At 40.4% G+C, this 21,905-nt stretch overlaps 1 protein-coding gene across 2 annotated transcripts in view; it reads right to left on the bottom strand.

Moving 5' to 3' along the window:
* The window catches only part of BMPER (BMP binding endothelial regulator), a 232,512-nt gene that overhangs the window by 93,603 nt on the left and 117,004 nt on the right, over positions 1-21,905 (bottom strand). For both annotated transcript variants that reach the window (XM_050937992.1, XM_050937993.1), the window contains 4 exons: positions 11,556-11,665; positions 11,007-11,147; positions 9,664-9,768; positions 3,636-3,681 (listed from right to left, as the gene is read on the bottom strand). In XM_050937992.1, the coding sequence (XP_050793949.1) occupies positions 3,636-3,681; positions 9,664-9,768; positions 11,007-11,147; positions 11,556-11,665 (402 nt within the window). The remainder of the gene's footprint in view (positions 1-3,635; positions 3,682-9,663; positions 9,769-11,006; positions 11,148-11,555; positions 11,666-21,905) is intronic.

Here is a 21,905-nt window from a genome sequence, read left to right as displayed (position 1 = left end):
GTTTTGTCAAAAAAACAAAACAAAAAAAACCCAACAACCACAACTCCATGGGAGAAGATGTGGTCTAATTCATAAATAAAATGGCTATTCAGATTTGTCTAATTATGTACTCATGGAGTAGAACATGACAGCTGAAAAGTCTGTATGGGTAAATCACATGCAGGTTTTCTAGGTATTTACCCTTGCAGTCTATTTTGTTGATATACACTTCCATGAGAGGAGATTTTTAAAAGTGATTACTATAAAAGGGAGCAATGTGCTATAGTAAATTAAGATACCAGTTGTTACTACCAGAGACTTGGATTCTAATATATGTCACAGGTGTCTAGAATTTGGTGACCCCACTCTTGCCTATAGTGATCACTTGCTTATTACAAAATCAAAGAGTGATTTGGCATGACTGGCACATTCTGCCCAGAAAAGGCCTATAACTGAAATAATAATAAATGACACTAGTAGATGTATATAGCACTTTTCATTGGAAGATCTCAGAGTGCCTTTAAAAATCTTAATTAACGAAACCACACAACACCAAATTGTGGCAGGTACAACGGGTAAACTAAAGTACAGAGAGGTTATGGCTCAGTCATGATAGGAGGTGTGATAACTGATCAGGATTAAAGCACGTCCAGGGAGCTGTGGTGGGAAGCTTTCACAGTGCCTAAGCCCTCTACACCTCTAGCAAGTGTTGTCAGTCCTTCTAAGCAAGAATGATAGATTTAACCTGAATTCCTTGCTTTTAGTCTTGAGTTGAGGTCAGATTATTAATATCATTTGAATGTAGCTTAATGGTGGTTGTGAGGTATATGAAAATGACCTTGATATAACATAGATTTACTAATTTATGGAATTGACGTCAGTGGCACTTTTTGTAAAGCAGGTCAAAAAAACCATATTTCATTACACTTTTACAATAGGATAAACTAAACTGTTGAACTAAACGACATTTTCCACCGGTCTGACCACTGTGTTTAATTAATAATAACTGTACCCCAGCCATGGAGCTTAGGAAATGATGTGCCAAAACTAACGACAGTTAATCCCAGCAGCAATAGACAAAAGGAACTCACTACCCCTTTAGGAGACTAGGTCCTTTTTCCTTCTGCCACAAACTGTTTTGAAAAATACATTTTAAACTAAAAAAAAAAAAAACTGTCTTTTAACAATCACTGTCTTGGACCCAGTTTGTAGAAATTGGCTATGCACATCAGTACTCAGCTGTCTTGAGCACAGTGTGTTCTTGTACCTCCTATGTTGTTTTTGCTTTGGGAAGTCATGTCTGCTAGATGGCCAGAAATGTCTAGTGTATTAATAGGTGTAATGTGTGTACATCTTATCAGAAGCAGGCTGCTGTTGCAAGACCTCTGATGATCTGACACTTTGCATTATAAGTATACCAGTTCGGAACTTGTTAGTTAATTTAAAAAAAAATCTTTTATAAAAGTTACTTAATATTTCCCCCTCAGCATTGGGGCCAGTGCTAAGACACACCATTCCAAAGGGAGAGCCAAGAAGAACTGCCCCTTTAGTCGGTCCAGAGGAGCGTGCCTACTGCATCAACTTTTGGGGTAATGTAAAATGCTTCAATTTCTGCATCTAGGCAGCTCTGCCAACCAGTGTGGGCAGGAGAGATGGGGCCATAACTCCCCTTCTGTCTGTTTTGGTTAGAAACTCTACAGCTGCTAGGAGGGACTGCTGTTATCCCGACCCCCTGCACAGAAAAGACCCCCTGATCTATGGCCTATTGAAGTGAATGGAAAGACACTTACTGACTTGTGGAGGAGTTGAATCAGGCCCAGAATGCAAGAGGGGCATGGTTTCTTTAGCACTCCCCTGTCTATGTACTTGCCCAGGGCCTGGCTCACTCTGTTCTTAAGCAAAGTGTCACTTGATGAGCTACAGCTGGTACTTCAATAACCAAGGGTATATAAGCATCACACTCTTCTTCAGTTGTGAAGGCACTTGACCTTTAGTTTCACTTGTCTTGAGGGTTATTGCTTGCATAAATCACTATGGAGTCTTTTGTAACCTTCAAAAGTCATTTTAATCTTAATTTAATTATTTTTATTTTAAACAAAAATAACAACCCCCCTGGCACCTGGAGAGCAGAACACTTTGTAATTCAATGAAAATAGCTCTGAAAAAATGACATCATCCTCTTTCCTTTATCCATCTTGAGAAGAAAGGGCTCACTGTCCATTTGCAAATACTTTGAGTTCAACTCAGGAAGGCTTTCAGTGGCAGTGAATTACATAGTGCATCACCTATTTAAGATTTTAATTTACCTCCCTCCCAAATGATCCTGATGTTGCCCTACTATAAATTACTGCCTAAGAATTTCTACAAGAACCTGCCCATCACATGAAGTCAGGCTGTGATTTTGTAATTGACAAGGGGACCACTAGAGGCAAGACTCAAGTCACCAAATTCATGGCACTTGTGAAAGATCATATTTGAACCCAGGTCTCTGAAAGTTTTGGTGCCTTTGAAACTGAGTACACAGAAAATGTATATCTGTTAAAACAAATCCTGCTTCATTTCAAAATCCTTCCATCTGCTCCTCTTTTCTGTCTCTCATTCTGAGTCTATGTCACATATTTCTATGACCAATATCACTCATTCTATCCTTGGAGTACTGAGAACTGGACTTATGGTAAGAGATGTGTTGGATTAATTTATTAATACAGGATATTTTCACGACACCAATTCAACCATAAATTCCTTCACAAAGGCCAAATGGTGTTTATACAATTGCTCTAAACATGTGTAATAGCAATATGTTAAGAGTGCTTCAGTACATTTGAGATGCATAATGGAAGAAGTAATGTACATCATCAGTATAATCTGATAGCAGCCAACATAAATGATTATAAACTATAGCTGATTGGCAAATTTCAAAAAGTTAAAAAAATTAGACAAAAAACAGACATTTTCCATAGAAATTATTTTTAGTTTTCGGACTGCTCTGTTATAAAGTGTTAAGGTCCTGATTCAGCAGTGCATCCCTATTCAGTAAAGCACTTAAGCATTTGCCTACCTTTAAATTAAGCATGGGCTTAAGTGCTTTGCTGAATAGGGATGAACTTAAGGAAATGCTTAAATACTTTGATAATAGGGCTATGGGAGGGAAAGGATGATGCTATGACTAAAGCACAGAACTATATCAAGAGGCCTATGTTCCACTGTATTCCCTGTTTCTGCCACAGACTTCCTGTTTGACCTTTGCAAACCTTTTCTGACTCTCACAAATCAGCATAAGGACCTGGAGCATGAAATCTGATTATGCTTCGTATTTCTTCATATCACTACCTTAGCTTGGATAATCGTAGCCAGGGTGAATCAAATAACATTTGCAAATTTCACAGGCAAGCTATAATTTATACTGCATAGCGAGAAATGTTTCCTCTAATTTGACACACACAAAAAGTGGTATTTGGAAGATCAAAAATTCTCTTTGACAGATATTTTATTTTTAATTTATGGGAGATATTATACTAACTCTGTCCCCTGCTAAAAGCACCTGTCTATGCCTCCATCAAAAAAGAGGGAGATGAAATGTGAGCATGTTTTGACTATAACTTTTTCCTGATAGAATAAAAGAGAATTTTTAAAATGTGAAGAGGGAACTTACTCACTTTCAGTGCAAATAGGACAGCATCCTTTTCTGTTCAGGATCTTACCCTAATTAGGAAAAAGATAGACTGGTTTATTGAAAGCATTTTTGGAGCAAAGACTGTTATGTTGTAAGGCTGGATAAACCTTTGAAAATAGTTCAAGTTGTGTTTGAACTCAATGCCCTGGTTACAGCTTCAAATATCAGGTGTTAAAAACAGACAGAATATTCAAAAAGCTTCCTGGCAGTCCCCTAAGAAATAAAATACTAAAAGGACTCTCTGTTGCTACTTTTCTCTTAGAGAGAGCAGGGGGAATTTGTACTCATGTATTCATGGCTATCTAAAGTACACTAGTTGTTTTATATAACTAAGACTTCAACCTTTTTCCCATAAAATACATATGGTTCATTTCTGAAGCAGATTGCTTGTATCCCTTCAGTTGCTTATGGGAAATCCTCACTAAAGAGAGTCATTCATCCAGCTACAAATATCAGTAAGAGATCTCACTGGTACAAATCAATTTTATTCAAATTCTCTTCCATGGGTAAATACGGTGATATCCCTTACAAAATCATATTACTAAACTAGAAATAGTGGACCAAATTCTCTGCTGGAACCAATGGGTGAAACCCCATAAGTGTAATATTTATATCAGCAAAGACTTTGGTCCAATATTAGTAATATTGAGCAAAGGCTCAATCCACTTTGCCCAGGCCAAGGTTTTTGTTTGTTTGTGTGTGTGTGTGTTTGTATTTTAAATAGTTCTGTCTCAAATAGAGGTTGCTAGAATTAGGAAATATGTGCTTTTGTTTGTGTGAGTGCATGTGTCCTTTTAAAATCTTCACTGAATTAAAAAGTGGCCTAATTGACTTAGTTCAAATTTGCTGAAACTGACTCAAGTTGAGAATAATCATAAAACATCTCAACCTGAAAGGTGGATGCTTCTGAGGATTTGTCCAACACAAAAAGTTTGTCTGCAGCAGGCTACTGCAGGGTAGATTCACAGCCCAGCTTGCCACAAACTACTTGTTTGCGTAGACAAACCATTAGTGAAACCTAGGGTGATAATAACTGGAACTGCTTTGTAAGTCACCCACCATACACATGCAAGGAAGCAAGAGGCATATGGAACTTCCTTACTTCCCTGCATTGGCTCACCACATCACTTGTGGCAGCTCATGGAGGGGAGGGCAGCCTCTGCAGGGCTACTACTCTGGTTCTCTTACAACTGGGCAGAGCTTTGGCTCTGCCTCTCTCAGTGCACCAGCCAGAGCAGAACTGAAAAGAATGGAGAAGTAATCAGCAGCTGGTACAGAGCTCATGTGAGTTACCTCTCTCCCAGAGCAAAGGGAGAACCAGGGACCAGACTGTGATTCCGGGTCTCTCAAGCACCTATTATAATAAAACACTTTTAAATACCTTTAACTAAGTGCCATATAAACCCCCAAAATTATATACAGAGATATTTAGTTGGGCAACCCTTATTAGCATTAATGGGAGACATGCAGCTTAATGCCATACAGTATACTGAATATTCTTACCTCTCTGTTTCAATAAAAGAGTTGAAATCATCAGCCAAGCTGGAAATGGCAGGAATTCAAGTGAAATTGGAATCTGCAAGGCAGCCTGCTGAGACTGGTTACTTGAGCCACTATGTTGGCATGGGATCCTGTTTTTGTCTTGTAGAATAAGGAAGCCCATTATTGCTAACATGTGCTGCAAGAGTTCGTTAGCACTGAGGGTTCCCTTAGGAGTGGGATAAGTGATGTGATCCCATTTTTACCTATGAATATTTATAAGCAGACTGCATTCAAGTCTCTTTATTTTCTAGGATTTTTCTTCTTTTTCATGAGTTTTCAAGTCTATGTTTGAGGAGGGATTTTTTTAAAGGCAAGAATAATTAGGGTTTGGGGGGAAGCTGGTTGGTTGTGCAATAGCAACAGCTGTTGTTTTTTTGTGCCTCATTTGGCACTGCAGTAAAAACAGCAACTTTTTGTTTGCAATAATAACAGATGTGTATAAAATTAAACACTGTCTGTGCTTGGGATGGGAGAACGTGTTCTGAATAAATTTTAAACTCACTTGAAGTTCACGGGTTCAAAATTTATCCACAGAATCAAATCCTCTGAAAGGCTTCGTGTGCAATGAACTTAGCTTGGTTAACTATTTCATGGAAATGGTGCTCAAAGACAATTTTATGCTTCAATATCACCATGTACTTTCATAGTAGCATTGGAAGAAACATCTCTACAGCAACTCAGCTTTAGCCCAGGCTGGTATCACTAATTAGAAGAGTAGTATGTACTGGTGGTGCAAGGAGGACAACAGCAAGGTAGAAAATGATAGTGAGAGAGAGAGAGAATGGAGATGGTATAAAGGAACCAAAGGACTTGGAAGAGTAAAGAATGTGGAGAGGAGAAAGGGGTAAGTGAGGAGAATATGGGCTTATCTTCATGTACAGCAGTGCAGCGGCACTCTGTAGTTCTTTAGTGAAGACGCTATTACACCGACAGGAGAGTTTTTCCCATCAGTGTAGTTAATCCACCTCTCCAAGAGGCGGTACCAGTATTGATAGAAGAAGCTACCGTTGACATACACTGTCTACACCAGGGATTAGGTTGGTATACCTGTATCGCTCAGGTGTGTGGATTTTTCACACTCTGAACACATAATTATACTGATATAAGCTTGTAGTGAAGATGTGGCCTTAGAAAAGAAGAGAGCTAGAGAATCTCTACAGGGACTCAATCCTGAAGAGGATGAGTTTACTCCATTTCAGTAAAGCACTTAAGTACACGCTCAACTTTAAATATATGGGCATGGTGTTGACTTCAGCCAGACTACCCACATGCTTAAATTCTTTGCTGGATCAAGGCCACAGTGCTCAGCACATTGTCGAATGAAGCCCAAGGCAACGGAGGAAGTGTGCCTGTAGAATCAGTGATCAGAAAGTGGAAACAGAAACCATGAACCAAAAGGTTCAGTAGAAACCCAAAGCAGGGCTGACTTTGCTATTGGTGTGGCCAGAGGGCATTAAAATAGAGACACATACATTGCCTCAGTGTGCAAATGAAAGAAACTCAGAAAGGCACTTCCTGAAATTATCAGAAATAGTAAAAGATTCTATACAAAAAAAAAAAAGGTAAGAAAAAATGTGTATAACTTTGGGAAAAATAAAAGAAATGGCAGACACAATCTCACAAAATGTAGCAACCTGCCACCAGTCCAGACAGTAATACAAGTGGTTACTGGGTATAAAAAACATCTACAGCTTTACCAGTGTGAAGCCTGTTCCGAGTCAGATATAAAAGTCCTAATTAATTTAGAATTAGGTTGATGAATGAATCAATATTCCACCAGGAAAACTTCATGAACAGAAAGCTAAAGCTGAAGAGTTAAGCTTTTATAAGTCAAGGTATAAATATTTAAGCTTGCCTACATATCCTTAACTCTTTCACCCTTGTATGTGTGCATTATGACACAGAATTTAACAGCACAAACACATGAGGCCACTCTTACTCGCACCAAGCAGTGCTTCACTCCACAAGTAGTACCTGGGTCTAATGGTCTAGAGTGGGTCTAATGGTCTAGAATGCTATTTAAAACTAGTAAGGAAATCAAGATACTACCCATATTTTTTCTAAGCAATACAGTATTCTCTTGTACAATTTTTCTTCAGCCTAGTTCATAATATGCTTACAAACTTGCAGCATACACATCACTACCAAATCTATATCTTGTATTATGCAAAGTATAGGTAGGTTTGTGAAAAGGATCAAACGATTAACATATGTTATTTGCTTTAAAATTCCTTAAAGAGAGAGAGAAAATTAGAATCCAACTATAGAGTTGCTTTCTTCTTTCTAATAGCCCTTATCTTGAAAAAAAATGAGAATAATGTGTTTTTACATTAGGGTGACGTTTTGGCAAAGGGTTGTTTTTTGGCTGATTTGTTGGTTGGGGCATTTTGTAGCTGGAAAAGGAAAGGCAATAGTGTTTGCAGCAGACTGTGAGCAGCCATTTTGAATCCTAGGACAGAATGGCTGGGTTAGAACCTATTAGGAGTGGAGAGATGGCACAGGTGCTTATTTTGCCCTGAGGAGGAGCTGGCTCTTGTTTGGGAACTCAGTTTGGGGGTTTAGTTTAGTTCACAAGCTTGTTTTAGTCTAGGAGTGTATCGTAGTTCAGAAGCTCACTACTGCTTGGAAGTTTAGTATTGTTTGGAAGCCTGCAGCAGCCTGGGAATTTAGTTTAGTTCACAAGCTTATTCTAGATTTGGGAACTGATTCCATTCCTGAGAACCCATCCCAGTTTCAGAAGCTTAATTTGGATTGGGATTCCAGCCCCAGCTAGAACCCAGGGCTGGTATAATTTAGTAAACAGTTTCAGGTTAAGTCTTTCTATCCTAACAGGGGATTTATAAAGGGATGCTTATTTCTTATGAAGCTGCTAATGGCATTTTGTGAGTTAAATTTACATGCTTTCTATGCTTCTCAACATTTAAAATCCTTTACTTTCTATATTTTTAATGGAGGACTTAGAACTCTTTTTGCTCTTGACTTCATTTATGAGTCTAGGACTCACACCTCCCATACTAGGATTGTAATATGACAATGCTGAAAGAGCATGTAAGTGTGCCTTATGGGTTGGAGAGTTAAAACTATTATTGGAATGTATAAGGTGAATTTTCACATGGCATTGTTTTCCGCAGTTGATTGTATGAACAACAAGGGAAACAGTACATTTATTACCTTAACAGATCATTTCCAGTCTTTTCTATTCATAAGTTTATTTAAATGAAATATAATGTAATGTTGTATTTTGCAACCGGGTCATATTAAATTACTTTAGCAACCTGAGCTCTGAGGAGACGTAAAAGCTTAAATTGGGTAAATGAAGGACACTATAGAGGGGCATCCAATTTTTTCTATGGTGCCACGCTCCTAAGAATTCTCATAGAAAACTTGATGTGCTAGATAAAAAGTTTTCTATGGTCCCAGGTTCTCATTTCCTATGCACTCCTTAAGAATTGCATGAGGAAATCCCATTACCTGCTAATACTCCCAAAAGAGTTGCATTAATGCATGCTTACTAAGGTATACAGTAGCAGAGCTCCTCTCTTGTGAAGCTTAAGGAGGCTCATGGCAGAAGCACTGAACTCCTTTGAACCACCAAAAAGGTGAAGTAGAAGATTGTCTCTACTGCACAGAATTCCGAAGGCTCACTAGTACAGTGACCCTGCCTCTGTAGCATTTGGAAATCCAAAGTACAAACACACACCTCTACCACTGCCCTTGGCTGTCAAAAAGTCACCAAAACATATTTCTATTCACAGGAGTTTGTTGCAGGTATTTGTGACTAATATTTTCTCCTTTTGGCTTCCATGACTGTGAAGGAAACATTGAGAAGGAGTAATGCTAATAACTTGGAGGTCTCTTCAGCGGGTTGCTTTAAAATGACTCTCTGCATAAGATGTCATTTTAGATCTGCTTTTCCTGAAAGCTTGCACTATTTAAACTAAGTAATTTGCAAATTACAGGCATCCAAAACAGAAAATGTTAGACCAATAAAGCTACCGGGAGAGAGAAGTAAGCCTGGGAGCAGAGAGAGCAGCTTTGGTTCAGATATAAAAGAGAGAGTGAAAACACAGGAGCCTTCAGAGCAAAGAGAGAGACCTGAGGGCAGAGCTAGGCAAGCCTGAAAGGAGATGTTGCAGTGCTTTGAGAATTCAAGAGGCAAGGTGGGTGAAGTAATATCTTTTATTGGACCAACTCCTGTTGGTGAAAGAGACAAGCTTTCAAGCTTACACAGAACATTTCAGAAGTTGGTCTAATAAAAGATATTATCTCATCTACCTTGTCTCTAATATCCTGGGACCAACACAGTTTACAACACTGCACACAACAATTGAGAATCCTAGTCAACTATAGACCCTAGAATTTTTGACAGTTCCTTCTTCTCAAGGCTTCATGTACACCAGTTCAACTGAGAAACACTGACAAAGATAAATGAGGGTCGGGGCAGAGAACATATTCCATTAAAAACTCACATGAGGGCAGCTGTTGACTGGAATGCACTGCTTCTTGCGACACTCTGTCTTGCCTTTCACACAAGCACAGATGGTGCAGTTAACAGAGGACCACATCTCTCCATCCTGCAGGAGGGAGAACACGATATAGCTATCAGCTGGAGTGGTGGAAGGAAACTATTCCAACAATGTATCATTTTCATTGCACAGAAAAGCACTGCTTTCCCTTTTGGAGTTACATCATTGTTTAGTCTAAATTATTATGAGGTACTCATCCACACCCAGTCCAGTTAAAAATGAAGATGAGCAGGGATTTCTTCCCTCTGATCCTTCAGGTTAGAAAATCATTCTTCCAAGTCTATGTTTTCTTTTTCCTTGAATGACCTGATTAGCTGCATTGTTTCTCGAACCAGTGGGATGTGATCACACCTATTGTGAATTTTCATTTAAGCTGACATAATTAGGAAAACCTGATTCATTACCTTCAGATAACGGACATGTTTAAATTCTTGGATGTGAAAGCATTTCATTAAGATGTCAGAATACAGTGAATTTATTACCAGATGTGGCATCATTCTGGGTCCACAGGAATGGACAAATAATGAATTCTGATTTAAATTGCTTACAGTGCTTTAGCAGACCCGTGATCTGCTAAACATTTGAAAATGTTTAGAACAGATATAACATTATGTATAGCAGGAACGGTATTCTTCCAGAAGACAGTCTGTCTCTCTAAAAAAGTATTAAGAGGGCAGCAGAATGCTCTTTGTGTGGTTTTAACATACTCAGGAAAGTAGGGGGAACTGTCCTGGCTCATTTCTACATGCCTTTGCATTTGCCAAGTGCAGTTTCTAAAGCATTCCACCTCACCCACGTACAGTCCTGTGCTAGCCTGTGTAGAGCCTGAATGTGCAAGCTTTCTGTTTACAGGACGCTTGAGGAGGAAGGGTGAGGGGAGGCAGACAGAAAGAGAGTAGAGGCAGTCCAAGAGGACAGAAAGGGATTATGGATCCACCTACACTAGAGTTCCTCAGTGTTGGGATCAGAGTGAAAGCATCCTCAAATTTTAAGTAGCAAAACAGCCTGATTTTTTATGCACAGCATGATTTGTAAGGGCTGTCCTGTCTTGTCTTTTATTCTGAGGTGATGCAGAATTGTCTAACCATTTTGGTGCAGCATAAGTTGACAAACACCATGGCAAAAGAAATTATCTCCAAGCACGAGAGCAACTAAAAGAAGATACAACAGTTGCCTGATTGTGATCTCACGCCTGTTTTATATTTATGTAACTCCAATGACTTATAGAGTTATTTCCAACAGTTGTATAAAAAAGGTAAAAATCAGAACCACACCCAAAACATTACCCGAAAGATCTTATTCCCAAATTTGCACACTTTCAGTTCCTCAGGAGAGACGTATGAGACACACTCCTTGCAGCAGTGTTCCTTGCTTTTATTGCATTCTCCAGGAGGTGAGCACTTCTTCTTGCATACCATTGTAGAATTCTAAGCAAAAGGACAGAAGAAAAGCAAAGGGGACACTAATTTATTGGGATAATGTTCACCCCTAATCGTAACATCTGTGTGTGTTGAGGTAATCATTTCCACCCAATGTAGCTAATAATTACTTTGATCAGATCTGCTTAGAATAAAATATTTTATTATAAATCTTTCAGAGTGTATTCCTTTAATAATGCAATCAGGGCTTAATTTTCAACTTGCGCTTTTACAGTCATGTAAAATCTGACCACGTTGATTTGGTAGCCCTTTACATTCCCTTTGCCTGGATGTAAAAAACCACACAAGATACTTCACAGTACAGAGTCAGGTCCTGTAGTACTCAAATCTTACAAACATCTCTCCTAGGCAATAAAAAACACAGCACACTGCATAGGAATGTTGTTACTGACTTACCCTACAGGTACACATAGTGCAGTTGTCATAAACGAAAGAGGATCCATTGTCATAAACATCACTGTGAAAGAGGCAGCTTCCAAATGGGAGGTCAAACACTTTCCTCTGGCCTGAATACAAACAACAAGAGACACAGAATATGGTTGAAAGGATGCCACGGTGACAACAAAAATAACAGTTTACTGTTCGCAGACCAAATTCACGTGCAATGCGTCATTTGCTATATATTTCCATTTGGGTGTCTAGAAAGTTTTTTTAAACTGTTCCCTAATCATTAGACAGATATTAATCTGGGTAAGATGAAGCGGTTACTTACCTATAACTGGAAGTTCTTTGAGATGTGTGGTCCCTGTCTGCATTCCACCGAGGGTTTAGCATGCATCCGGAGCCAGAGATTTTGAAAATAGTACTGTTCATTGGTCCATACATGTGCCCTTCGTTCACCTCATCCCTCCCTTTACCTCCTCAGTTTCATCCAAGGTGATAAAGGGAGGTATGGGCTGATCGCATCTCCAGTTCCTTCTCCACCACAAATCCAAAGGAACCACAGCAAAGGGGAATAAGGGTGGAAAGTGGAACACAGATAGGGATTGCACATCTCAAAGAACCCCCAGTTACAGGTAAATAACCCCCTCTTCTTCTTCGAGTGGTAGTCTGTATTGTATTCCACTATGGATAATTAACAAGCAGTACCTAAATCAGATGAAGATGCAAGAAACTAAGACCCTTAGCTGGTACATAGTGTGACATTGCATTACATAATGTTTTGTGGAAATATGCTTATGAATGTGAATATGATGTAACTGGAACATGCTTTATGCAAAAGGTCTCTTGTAAGGTATAATTACAAAGCTCATGATTTATCGAGTGTGTTTATCCCATTTGTTTGTTTGTATGTATTATTTCTACGTCTGGAGTTAGGAGAATAAGATATAAACTTGTATTACTGATGTAAACATATTAAGTGGAAGCCATTAAGGGTGCTTCAGATCAATGACCTGTAAATGGCTCTGTTTACTTGCAAACCTTCCTGGGTACCTGCAGGTTGGCCCTGGAAGAATGGAGGCTGGAGTCTCACAGGACATGTGATCATGTCACCTGATACTGGAATCCATCTTAAATCTGGTACTTTTCCATTTAGAAGGAAGGGTGTGAACCCAGAGAGACAAAAGATTCCTGCCCTTTGCCAAAGCTATAAAAGGGGGTGGAACAGAACAAAAGTGGCTGCCAGTCATGAGAACACCCCTGCTTTCCACCTAAGATGTCTGCTGGAACTAACAAGGACTGTACCGGGGAAAGGACTGGGTCCAGACTAGGAAGGAGTCTAGTCTGTGAAAGAAGTTTTCCCAGACTAGATTGCGAGAAGACTAGAAAGAAGCTGTGAGATTTTACCTGTAAACAGTTTCTTAATGTACTAGGCTTAGATCTGCGTGGTTTTGCTTTATTTTGCTTGGTGACTCACTTTGCTCTGTCTCTTATTACTTGGAACCACTTAAATCCTACTTTTTATACTTAATAAAATCACTTTTGCTTATTAGTAAACCCTCCCTGATGTAATGGACAGGTTCTGAGGATGAATATTGGGGTCAGGATCCCCAATAGAGTCAGCATGATAGATCCAGAGGGTGTTGCGGAGAGCCACATGGCATAGGAAGCCAATGGCTCTGTGGCGGTTGGAGTGGGGGATACTGCCACAATGTAGAAGGCCTCCATTGGTACTTGTAGCGATGGAAAGGGATGGATGTTGCCTGTCCCTCATCTGATTCCTTCGAAGACAACTTGGAGACCAGTGCCTTTGGCAGTACCAACGGAAGCAAGTACATACCAGGAGCGGGAGGTGAGGAGTGCCTCAGATGTGGCATGTTCTGTCCCAGAGATAAACTCTACTTGGAAGTAGAGAGCCCCAGAAGGTGTGAAGACTTGGCTCTCCCAAGGCAAACACTTCCTGGCACTCTGGTGCTTTTCCAGACCTCCCAGGAGTCAAGGATACTTTTTCAGTCCCCAGAATCAGTACAGGAGCACTGGTCTTCTGGGGAGAAGACGGCTCTCTAGCTCTGATGGATGCTGATGTTGACTGGTCCACACCTGGTCCAGTGGATCCATCAATTTATGTGGTCCTTTACGTGTTTGTGCGCTTTAGGGCACACTCTGTCCCCATTACTGGAAGGAGTCTCTCTCTTCTTAAACTTAGAGGAAAACCAACTGGCATGCTTATGTGCATGCTTCCTTATCTCCCAAGTAGGCCCCAGTATAGAGTCCATAGCGGTGGCACTGCCAGTGTTGGCCTCAGATTCAGTAGCTGGAGGCACACTCTTGGCGGCCTCAGACCGATATACAGTGGGGAAGAAGGGGGTTGTCTGACCAGGGTCCAAATCAGGTCTCATGGCAACTTCCATAAGGTGCTTCCAGAGGTGGAGAGCCCAACCTTCTCAGGTACGGCTGGGGAAAGTCTGGCAGATACTGCACATGGACGAAATGTGGGCTTCTCCTAAACAGTAGAGGCAGCGTTGATGTTCGTCACTGACTCAAAAGGAACATTGGCAGGAGGCACAGATTTTAAAGCCCAGGATTTTTAGCAGGGTTCAGTACCTGCACGTGGGTATAAGGGTGGGAAAGCAGGGGATATTCACACAGAACTAAACTATCCCAGAAGAACCCCAATTCTACTCCTAAAACTATCAAACTACTAAAAACTACTATAAAAACAATAAAACAGTAAACCACTCTAAAACTTACTATGTACAATTGTGTATTTTTAAAATGCATCACATACAAGAAAACACTAATAGTTCTGACCCGGACCATGTGGTGATGAGAAGGAACTGAAGACAAGGTTGGTCTGTCCCAACCTTTATCACCTTGGAAACCATGAAGAGAGCCCAGGCAGATTCATGAAGCAACTGACTACTATTTTCAAAATCTCTGGCTCTGGATGCATGGTGCATATGTGTAAACCCTCAGTATAATACAATAGGGACCATCACTCAAAGAACTACTTTTCCCATAAGAGAGGCGATTTAAATATTATTTAGGACATGTTTTTATTAGAAAACCTTCCCCCGCCCTACCACCACACAAGTGCACCCATGTAAGTAAATCAATTTAAAATCAATCAGTCCAAACCCCAACATAGATGCACTTAAACTAGTCTAAACTACATTTTTGTTTCTTCGTTCAGTATATTACGGAATTAAACTAAATTGGTCAAAGCATAATTCAAACTGGTTTAACACTAGGAGTTTGCAATTTAGTTACACTGGCGCAAAAGTGCTATGTGCTGGACAGCCATTAAATGATTACAATCTGTAAAGATGTTTGATAGACTCCTTTAGTGTAGCTTTATGTCATGCTCAAACATGTCTACCGAAATTATAGGAATTTACATAATGTTAAAGTTACCTATATTAATCAGAATGGAACCATCAAAAAATAAATAAAGGAAAGGAGATCAGTGTGGAGAATATACAGTCCATGAAGCAAATAACATGGCTTTGGAAGGAGTGGAGGACAGGAAATATTACAGAAATGTTTTGTTCTCACGATAGTAAGGGATCTGACAGCATAGATCAGAATAAAGTTTAGAGAAGCATCAATTCCCTCGCAAAGCACTGCAACAACTCAGTCTTCCAACACCTTGCAATTCTGTAAGCAATGCAAAACCCCAGGCTTGCTATTCCACGTGTCTCTCTTCTGTTCTTCATATTCTGTTTTATTGAATTCTTTTGAACAGATGGATAATATATTGGTTCTCTAATATGAACAAAAATCCACTTAAGACTCAAATAAAATCACTAACCTCATCTTCCCTTTTGAGCAAGCAAACTTGAAGCAACAACATGCTTTCACCTACTTTTTCTTTGGTGAGAGCCACGCTCTGATCTTGCAACCTTCTGAGAGTTTATCTGTCTGTCAGATTGATAACTGTCTGTCATTTCCAAGGAATAAAATGATTACTGCAAATAAGTCCAGCATGGTACTAACTTATTATTATGCCAGTAATTTAGTTCTCAGACTGGCGAGAAACCCATATTTTGGCATTTGGGATGCTAATAGCTCACCAATATATTCCAAATCGCAATTAATTTATTTTTAGTTAATATCTGGTAAAGGAGTAAAACCACTTAAATGAAGAGGCTTACAGTTTGTCCAAAGATGAGATTAAATCGAAAGATAAACAGATAACAGAATATCTGTTTAATTAACATGAGAGTTCCACAAATGCTAAAATCAGTCCCCATTAAAAGAAGGCTTTTATCAAAGAATGCAGTGTTTTAGCCCTGTTAGTCCCAAGGTATTAGAGAAAGAAGGTTGGTGAGGAAATATCTTTTAATGGACTAACTTCTGTTGGTGAGAGAGAGAAGCTTTCGAGCTTACACAGAGCTGTTCTTCAGGTCTGGGAAATGTACTCTGAGTGACTCAGCTGAATACAAGGTGGAACAGATTGTTTAGCATAAGTAGTTAACACGTATTTCAAGGGACTATTCAAAGTGAAGTGGCCCATCAACATAAAAACCTAAGAATGGCTATATTGGGTCAGACCAGTGGTGCATCTAGCCCAGTTTCCTGTCTTCTGACAGTGATCAGTGTCAGATGATTCAGGAGGAATTAACAGAATAGGGCAATTGATCGAGTGATCCATCCCGGTCATCCAGTTCCAGCTTCTAGCAGTGGAAGGTTTAGAGATGCCCAGAGCATTGCATTGCATCCCTGACCATCTTAGCTAATAGCCATTGATGGACCTATCCTCCATGAACTTCTCTAGTTCTTTTTTCAATCCAGTTATAGTTTTAGCCTTCACAACATCCCCTGGCAACAAGTTCCACAAGTTGACTGTGCACTGTGTAAAGAAGTACTCTTTTCGGTTTGTTTTAAACGTTCTGCGTAATAATTTCATTGGTTGATCCCTTGTTCTTGTGTTATGTGTAGGAGTAATTAACACTTCCTTACTCACTTTCTCATACCTTTCATGATTTCATAGACCTCTATCATATCCCCCCTATCGGTCACCTCTTTTCCAAGCTGAACAGTCCTAGTCTTTTTAATCTCTCCTCATAGTGAAGCTGTTCCATACTCTTAATAATTTTTGTCACCCTTCTCTGTGCTTTTTTCAATTCTAATATATCTTTTTGGAGATGGAGTGACCAGAACTGCACACAGTATTCAAGGTGTGGGTATACCACAGATTTATATAGTGGCATAATGATAATTTCTATCTTATTATCCCTTTCCTACTGATTCCTAACATTCTGTTAGCTGTTTTGACTGCTGCTGCACATTGAGCGAAAGCTTTCAGCTGTGTTCCCTCTATGCTGCGCCCCTGTGTGGCTACAAAAGAGGCCACCAAGGCCCACGCACCTTATTAGTACAGGCGCACACACAGTGGTATAGCCACAGGTGGGCCAGGAAGATATGTAGGGTGAGGTGGGGAATAGGGTTGGGTGGGGGCTGTTGGGTGAGGTGTGGGGCAGTGATGGAGGAGCTTGGGGTATGCAGGACTATGGCAGGGAGAGATGCCTCTCCACCAGCCCCAGGGCTGTGGTAGGAAAAGATGCTTCTCCCCCAGCTCTGGGGCTGCAGTGGGGAGAGATGCCTCTCTCCCAGCCCTGGGGCTGGGGTGAGGAGAGAGGACTACTGAAAATTTTGCAGTGTTAATTTTATTTTTATTTGATTTCATATTAAACAAACATCTTAAGTAGTGCACCTTGTTAATTATCCCTTGTTTTATTATTATTATTTCTTTTTCCATACCTATTGTAACTTTTTAAAAATGTATATTATATCTAAGTTTTTTGTTTCTACTGGTGGCACACATCTGCATGTTAAATACGGAGACATACCTAACTCATAGAAGTAGAAGAGACCCTGAAAGGTCATTGAATCCAGTCCCCTGCCTTCACTAGCAGGACCAAGTACTGATTTTGCCCCAGATCCATAAGTGCCCCCCCTCAAGGATTGAACTCACAACCTTCAGTTTAGCAGGCCAATGTGCAAACCACTGAACTATACATCCCCTCCCTTGATATTGGTGCTGCACATAAAAAAATTCATTCTGCACACGGATGGAAAAAATTAGAGGGAACATTGGTTTCAGAGAACTATCCATGATGACTCCAAGATCTCTTTCTTGAGTAGCAAACATACATCATTTTGTATGTATAGTTGGAGTAATGTTTTCCAATGTGCATTACCTTGCATTTATCAACACTGAATTTCATCTGCCATTTTGTTGCCCAGTTACCTAGTTCTGGGAGATCCCTTTGTAAATCTTCGCAGTCTATTTTGAACTTCACTATCTTGAATAATTCTGTATCATCTGCAAACTTTGTCACCTCACTGTTTACCGCTTTTTCTAGAACATTTATGAATATGTTGAACAGCACTGGTCCCAGTACAGATCCTTGGGAAACCCTGCTATTTCCTCTCTCCATTCTGAAAACGGACCATTTATTCCTACTCTTTGTTTCCTGTCTTTTAATCAGTTATTGATCCATGAGAAGACCTTTCCTCTTCTTATCCCAGTACTGCTTAGTTTGCTTTAGAGCCTTTGCTGAGGGACCTTGTCAAAGGCTTCCTGAAAGTCCAAATACACTATATCTCCTGAATCACCCTTGTCCACGTTTGTTGACCTGCTCAAAGAATTCTATTAGATCAGTGGTCCCCACATTTGTTCCGCTGCTTGTGCAGGGAAAGCTCCTGGTGGGCCGGGCCCATTTGTTTACCTGCCATGTTCGCAGGCCCGACCGATGGCAGCTCCCAATAGCTGTGGTTCGCTGCTCCAGGCCAATGGGAGCTGCTGGAAGCAGCGGCCAGTGCATCCCTTGGCCCGTGCTGCTTCCAGCAGCTCCCATTGGCCTGCAGCAGTGAACCGCAGCCACTGGGAGCCGCGATCGGCCGAACCTGCAGAAGCGGCAGGTAAACAAACCGGCCTGGCCCACCAGGGGCTTTCCCTGTACAAGCAGCTGAACAAGTTTGGGAACCACTGTACTAGATTGATGAGGCATGATATTCCTTTACAAAAGTTATGTCAAATCTGCCCCAATAATTTGTGTTCATCTATGTGTCTGATATTTCTGTTCTTTGCTATAGTTTCAACCAATTTGCCTGGTACTGAAGTTAGGCTTACCAGCCTGTAATTGCCAGGATCAACTCTGGAGCCTTTTTTAAAAATTGGCATCACATTAGTTATCTTCCAGTCATCTGGTACAGAAGCTAATTTAAGTGATAGGTTACTTACCACAGTTAGTAGTTCTGTAATTTCATTATTTGAGTTCCTTCAGAACACTTAGGTCAATACCATATGGTCCTGGTGACCTATTATTGTTTAATTTATCAGTTTGTTCCAAAACCTCCTCTACTGATACCTCAATCTGGGACAGTTTTTCAGATTTGTCACCTAAAAAGAATGGCTCATTAACACCCCTTCAGTCAGAAGGGGAGAAGCAAAAAAAAAAAAAAAAAAAAAAAAGAATGGCAGGCACTTGGTTTTCTTTCAGGATGAAGACTGATATGTCACATATAGAATGATTGCTTTGTGAAAAGTGTTCACCCACAGGTGATATGGTGTGTTTGTCTTTTATTATTTTCCTATGTGAGTTCATTGGAGATCGTAGAGATTGTCTGGTATCACCCACATATTACCGGGGCATTTAGTATCCTGGATGAGGGACACCACATTGTGATGGGCATGTGTGGGATCCACGGATCTTAAATGGTGTGTTGTGAGAGGGTGTGTGTGACACTGTATGGAATCTGGGGGACACTTTAGGATATTATGAATACCAATACTGTAAAACTGCAATGACATATGCCAGATATGACATGTAAGAGATCTGTAAAAATGTCATGATTTGCCAGATATAATAATTTTGTTTATGTTTGTATCACCTTTTGTATTATGAGTTATAGATATGTATGTATGTCTGTATTCAAACTTGGGCTATGCTTCTGTGTTACACCCCCAGACAGTTTGGCATCAGCTCCTCCTAGCCTGCTTGATGGCCCATTAGAGATCATCATCTATACAATTGATCCATTGAGAGAAGGCAGAGGATACACCTTATGATGCAGTAAGGCATGCATGGGTATGCCTATGGACAGAAAAGGCTTCCAAGCCATGTGCTGGGCAGTTTGTGTTGGAAACAAAGGACGCACAGGCCACAGGGCAAAAGACTATAAAAGGCAGCTGCATCTTCTCCATTTTCTCTTCATTTCTGCTTCTTACCTCTGGAGTAACTTTTCTACAAATGAAGCTCTGAACAAATGACGGAATGACCCATCCAAGCTGTGAATGAGATCCAGAGGGACTTTCAAGCCAGCAAACTCATGAATACTGCTAGGAACCTCATGGACTTTGAATCTTTATATGTATGTGACTGCTTTTCCATTTAACATCTCTCTTCTTGTTCTTTCTTTTTCTTTATAATAAACCTTTAGTTTTAGACGCTAAAGGATTGGCTGGCAGCATGGTATTTTGGGTAAGATCCAACTCTATACTGACTTGGTAATGTGGCTGACCCTTTGGGGTTAGAAGAACATTTTGTATATGTGAGTAGAGTTTTAAAATAACTTCTCACTGAACTGGTCCTGGGTGCTGATTGGGAGCCAGAGAACTGGAATGCAATAAAGGCGGCTGTGTGATTTCTTTTTTGCTTCTTGATAACCAGTGTCAGGGATCAGAAGTATAGTTTGTGACTGGTTGGAAGGCTTAACTTCAGTGTTACCCACCAGTTTTAGGAGTATCTGCTCTCCCATTTGCAGCCTGCCCTGACCTTGGCATTTCCAGTGAGGGCTGCTCGAGGCACCCCTGGTCACAGGGGGTGTTGATCATTATAGTAGTGGAGATATGTCTGTAGGCTTTGCATCTGTTCTGGCAGAGTATGGTGCCACTTTGAGTTGGTGTGTCCTGGTCTGTGGTGAGCTTGATTCTGATGATGAGAAGTTGGGAGTTGTTTGAAGACCAGAAGAGGGAGTTAAAGAAATATTTCTTTCATGATGGGGTCCATATCGAATATGGGTTGTTGTTGTTTGATGATATCCCTTATGGGTTCCAGTGTAGGGTGGTAGGTGACAGCTAAGGGAGTGTACTCTCTGGTGCTGCAGTTTTATGTCTGAGCCAGGTATTTATAAAGCTTCTCATAAAATAAAATAAAATAAAATAAAAAGCTGTGTTTCAAGAAGGCAAAATATGTTAAATATTATGAGATACTGGAACAATCTACAGGCCTGGAGGCCCATGGTCCTTTGTGTCCTTTCATTAAGCCAGCCCTGAAAATAGGCTCAAGATTCCAGTATGGGATATGGCTGAGACAACAAAATCCCCTCTAACTGGATGAGAAGAGTTGTATCAAGTCTGTAATGGTCCCAGCTCTTTCAGACATAGCAGACAAAATTAAAACCCAGATTCCCTTCAAGATAGCTTGTTGCTATTCTTTGCACCAGAATTAGAGTGATTCACTTAGGATTATTGAATCAGAGGGTGAGTGGAGATGGTATGAGCAAAATAAGAGCAAGCCAAAGTCTTAACCTTTTTCAGATTCTGCCTTCTGCCTTCCTAAACAGTCTGCAGAACAGTCTGCCTTCCCAAAAGGAGTCTGGCTCAGTTCCTGACACTCTACATCACAGATGCCTTTTAGGCCCAGAAGTCTCTTTTTGGGAACCTGCTGCCGTTCCTCTTAAATTTGATATCTCCCTAGGGCTTCCCCTGGAGTTGTGATCCAGGGCGTGAGATGTGTCTAGGAAGCCCAGAGTACATGTCCTCTGAGACTTCTCGACATCCAGTAATAGAGCCCAGCTGAGAGTAACATCAACTGTCCTCAGCCTCAAGGGAAAGAGTTTCTGGACCTCCCCTCTTTTCAAGGTGCTGGCAATGCAGAATGATGGCAAAGCAATCCTAAAAAGCTTTCTTGGCACTAGAAGGAAGCAGCACCCTCTTCCCAGCCTGCACCTGGAGATCATGATGCCATTCTGGAACCAAAAGCAGAGGTGAACTAAGGTGGGGAGTATGTCAGATTAGAGGTAAATGTGTCGTACAATACTTTACTAAAGGTAACTCATTTCTATTCCAATCCCTGTAATCTTTAATTTAACTTTAATACTTTGCATGTAGACAAGTGGCCAGACTGATTCTTTCTGGTCTGAACTGGGCCCCCACCAGTGTCAACAACTGGAGGGCAGATGTTCCTCCCTCAAGATTTCAAATTGTTTATATTGCATGATGTTCTGGGGGAGAAGAAACCATCTGATGCAAAAGCAAGTACTGAGTTATCTTAATCCAGCTGAAAATCTTGCCAGTTCAGACTATGATGCCCCTCCAGGGAGTGAACAATTACACAAATTAATAGGTCCCTATCC

The sequence above is a fragment of the Gopherus flavomarginatus genome, chromosome 2 (genome assembly GCF_025201925.1).
Source record: "Gopherus flavomarginatus isolate rGopFla2 chromosome 2, rGopFla2.mat.asm, whole genome shotgun sequence".
Taxonomy (NCBI): Eukaryota; Metazoa; Chordata; order Testudines; family Testudinidae; genus Gopherus; species Gopherus flavomarginatus.
The sequence above is the reverse complement of the archived record's forward strand: the minus strand, read 5'-3'. Positions and strand labels throughout refer to the sequence as shown.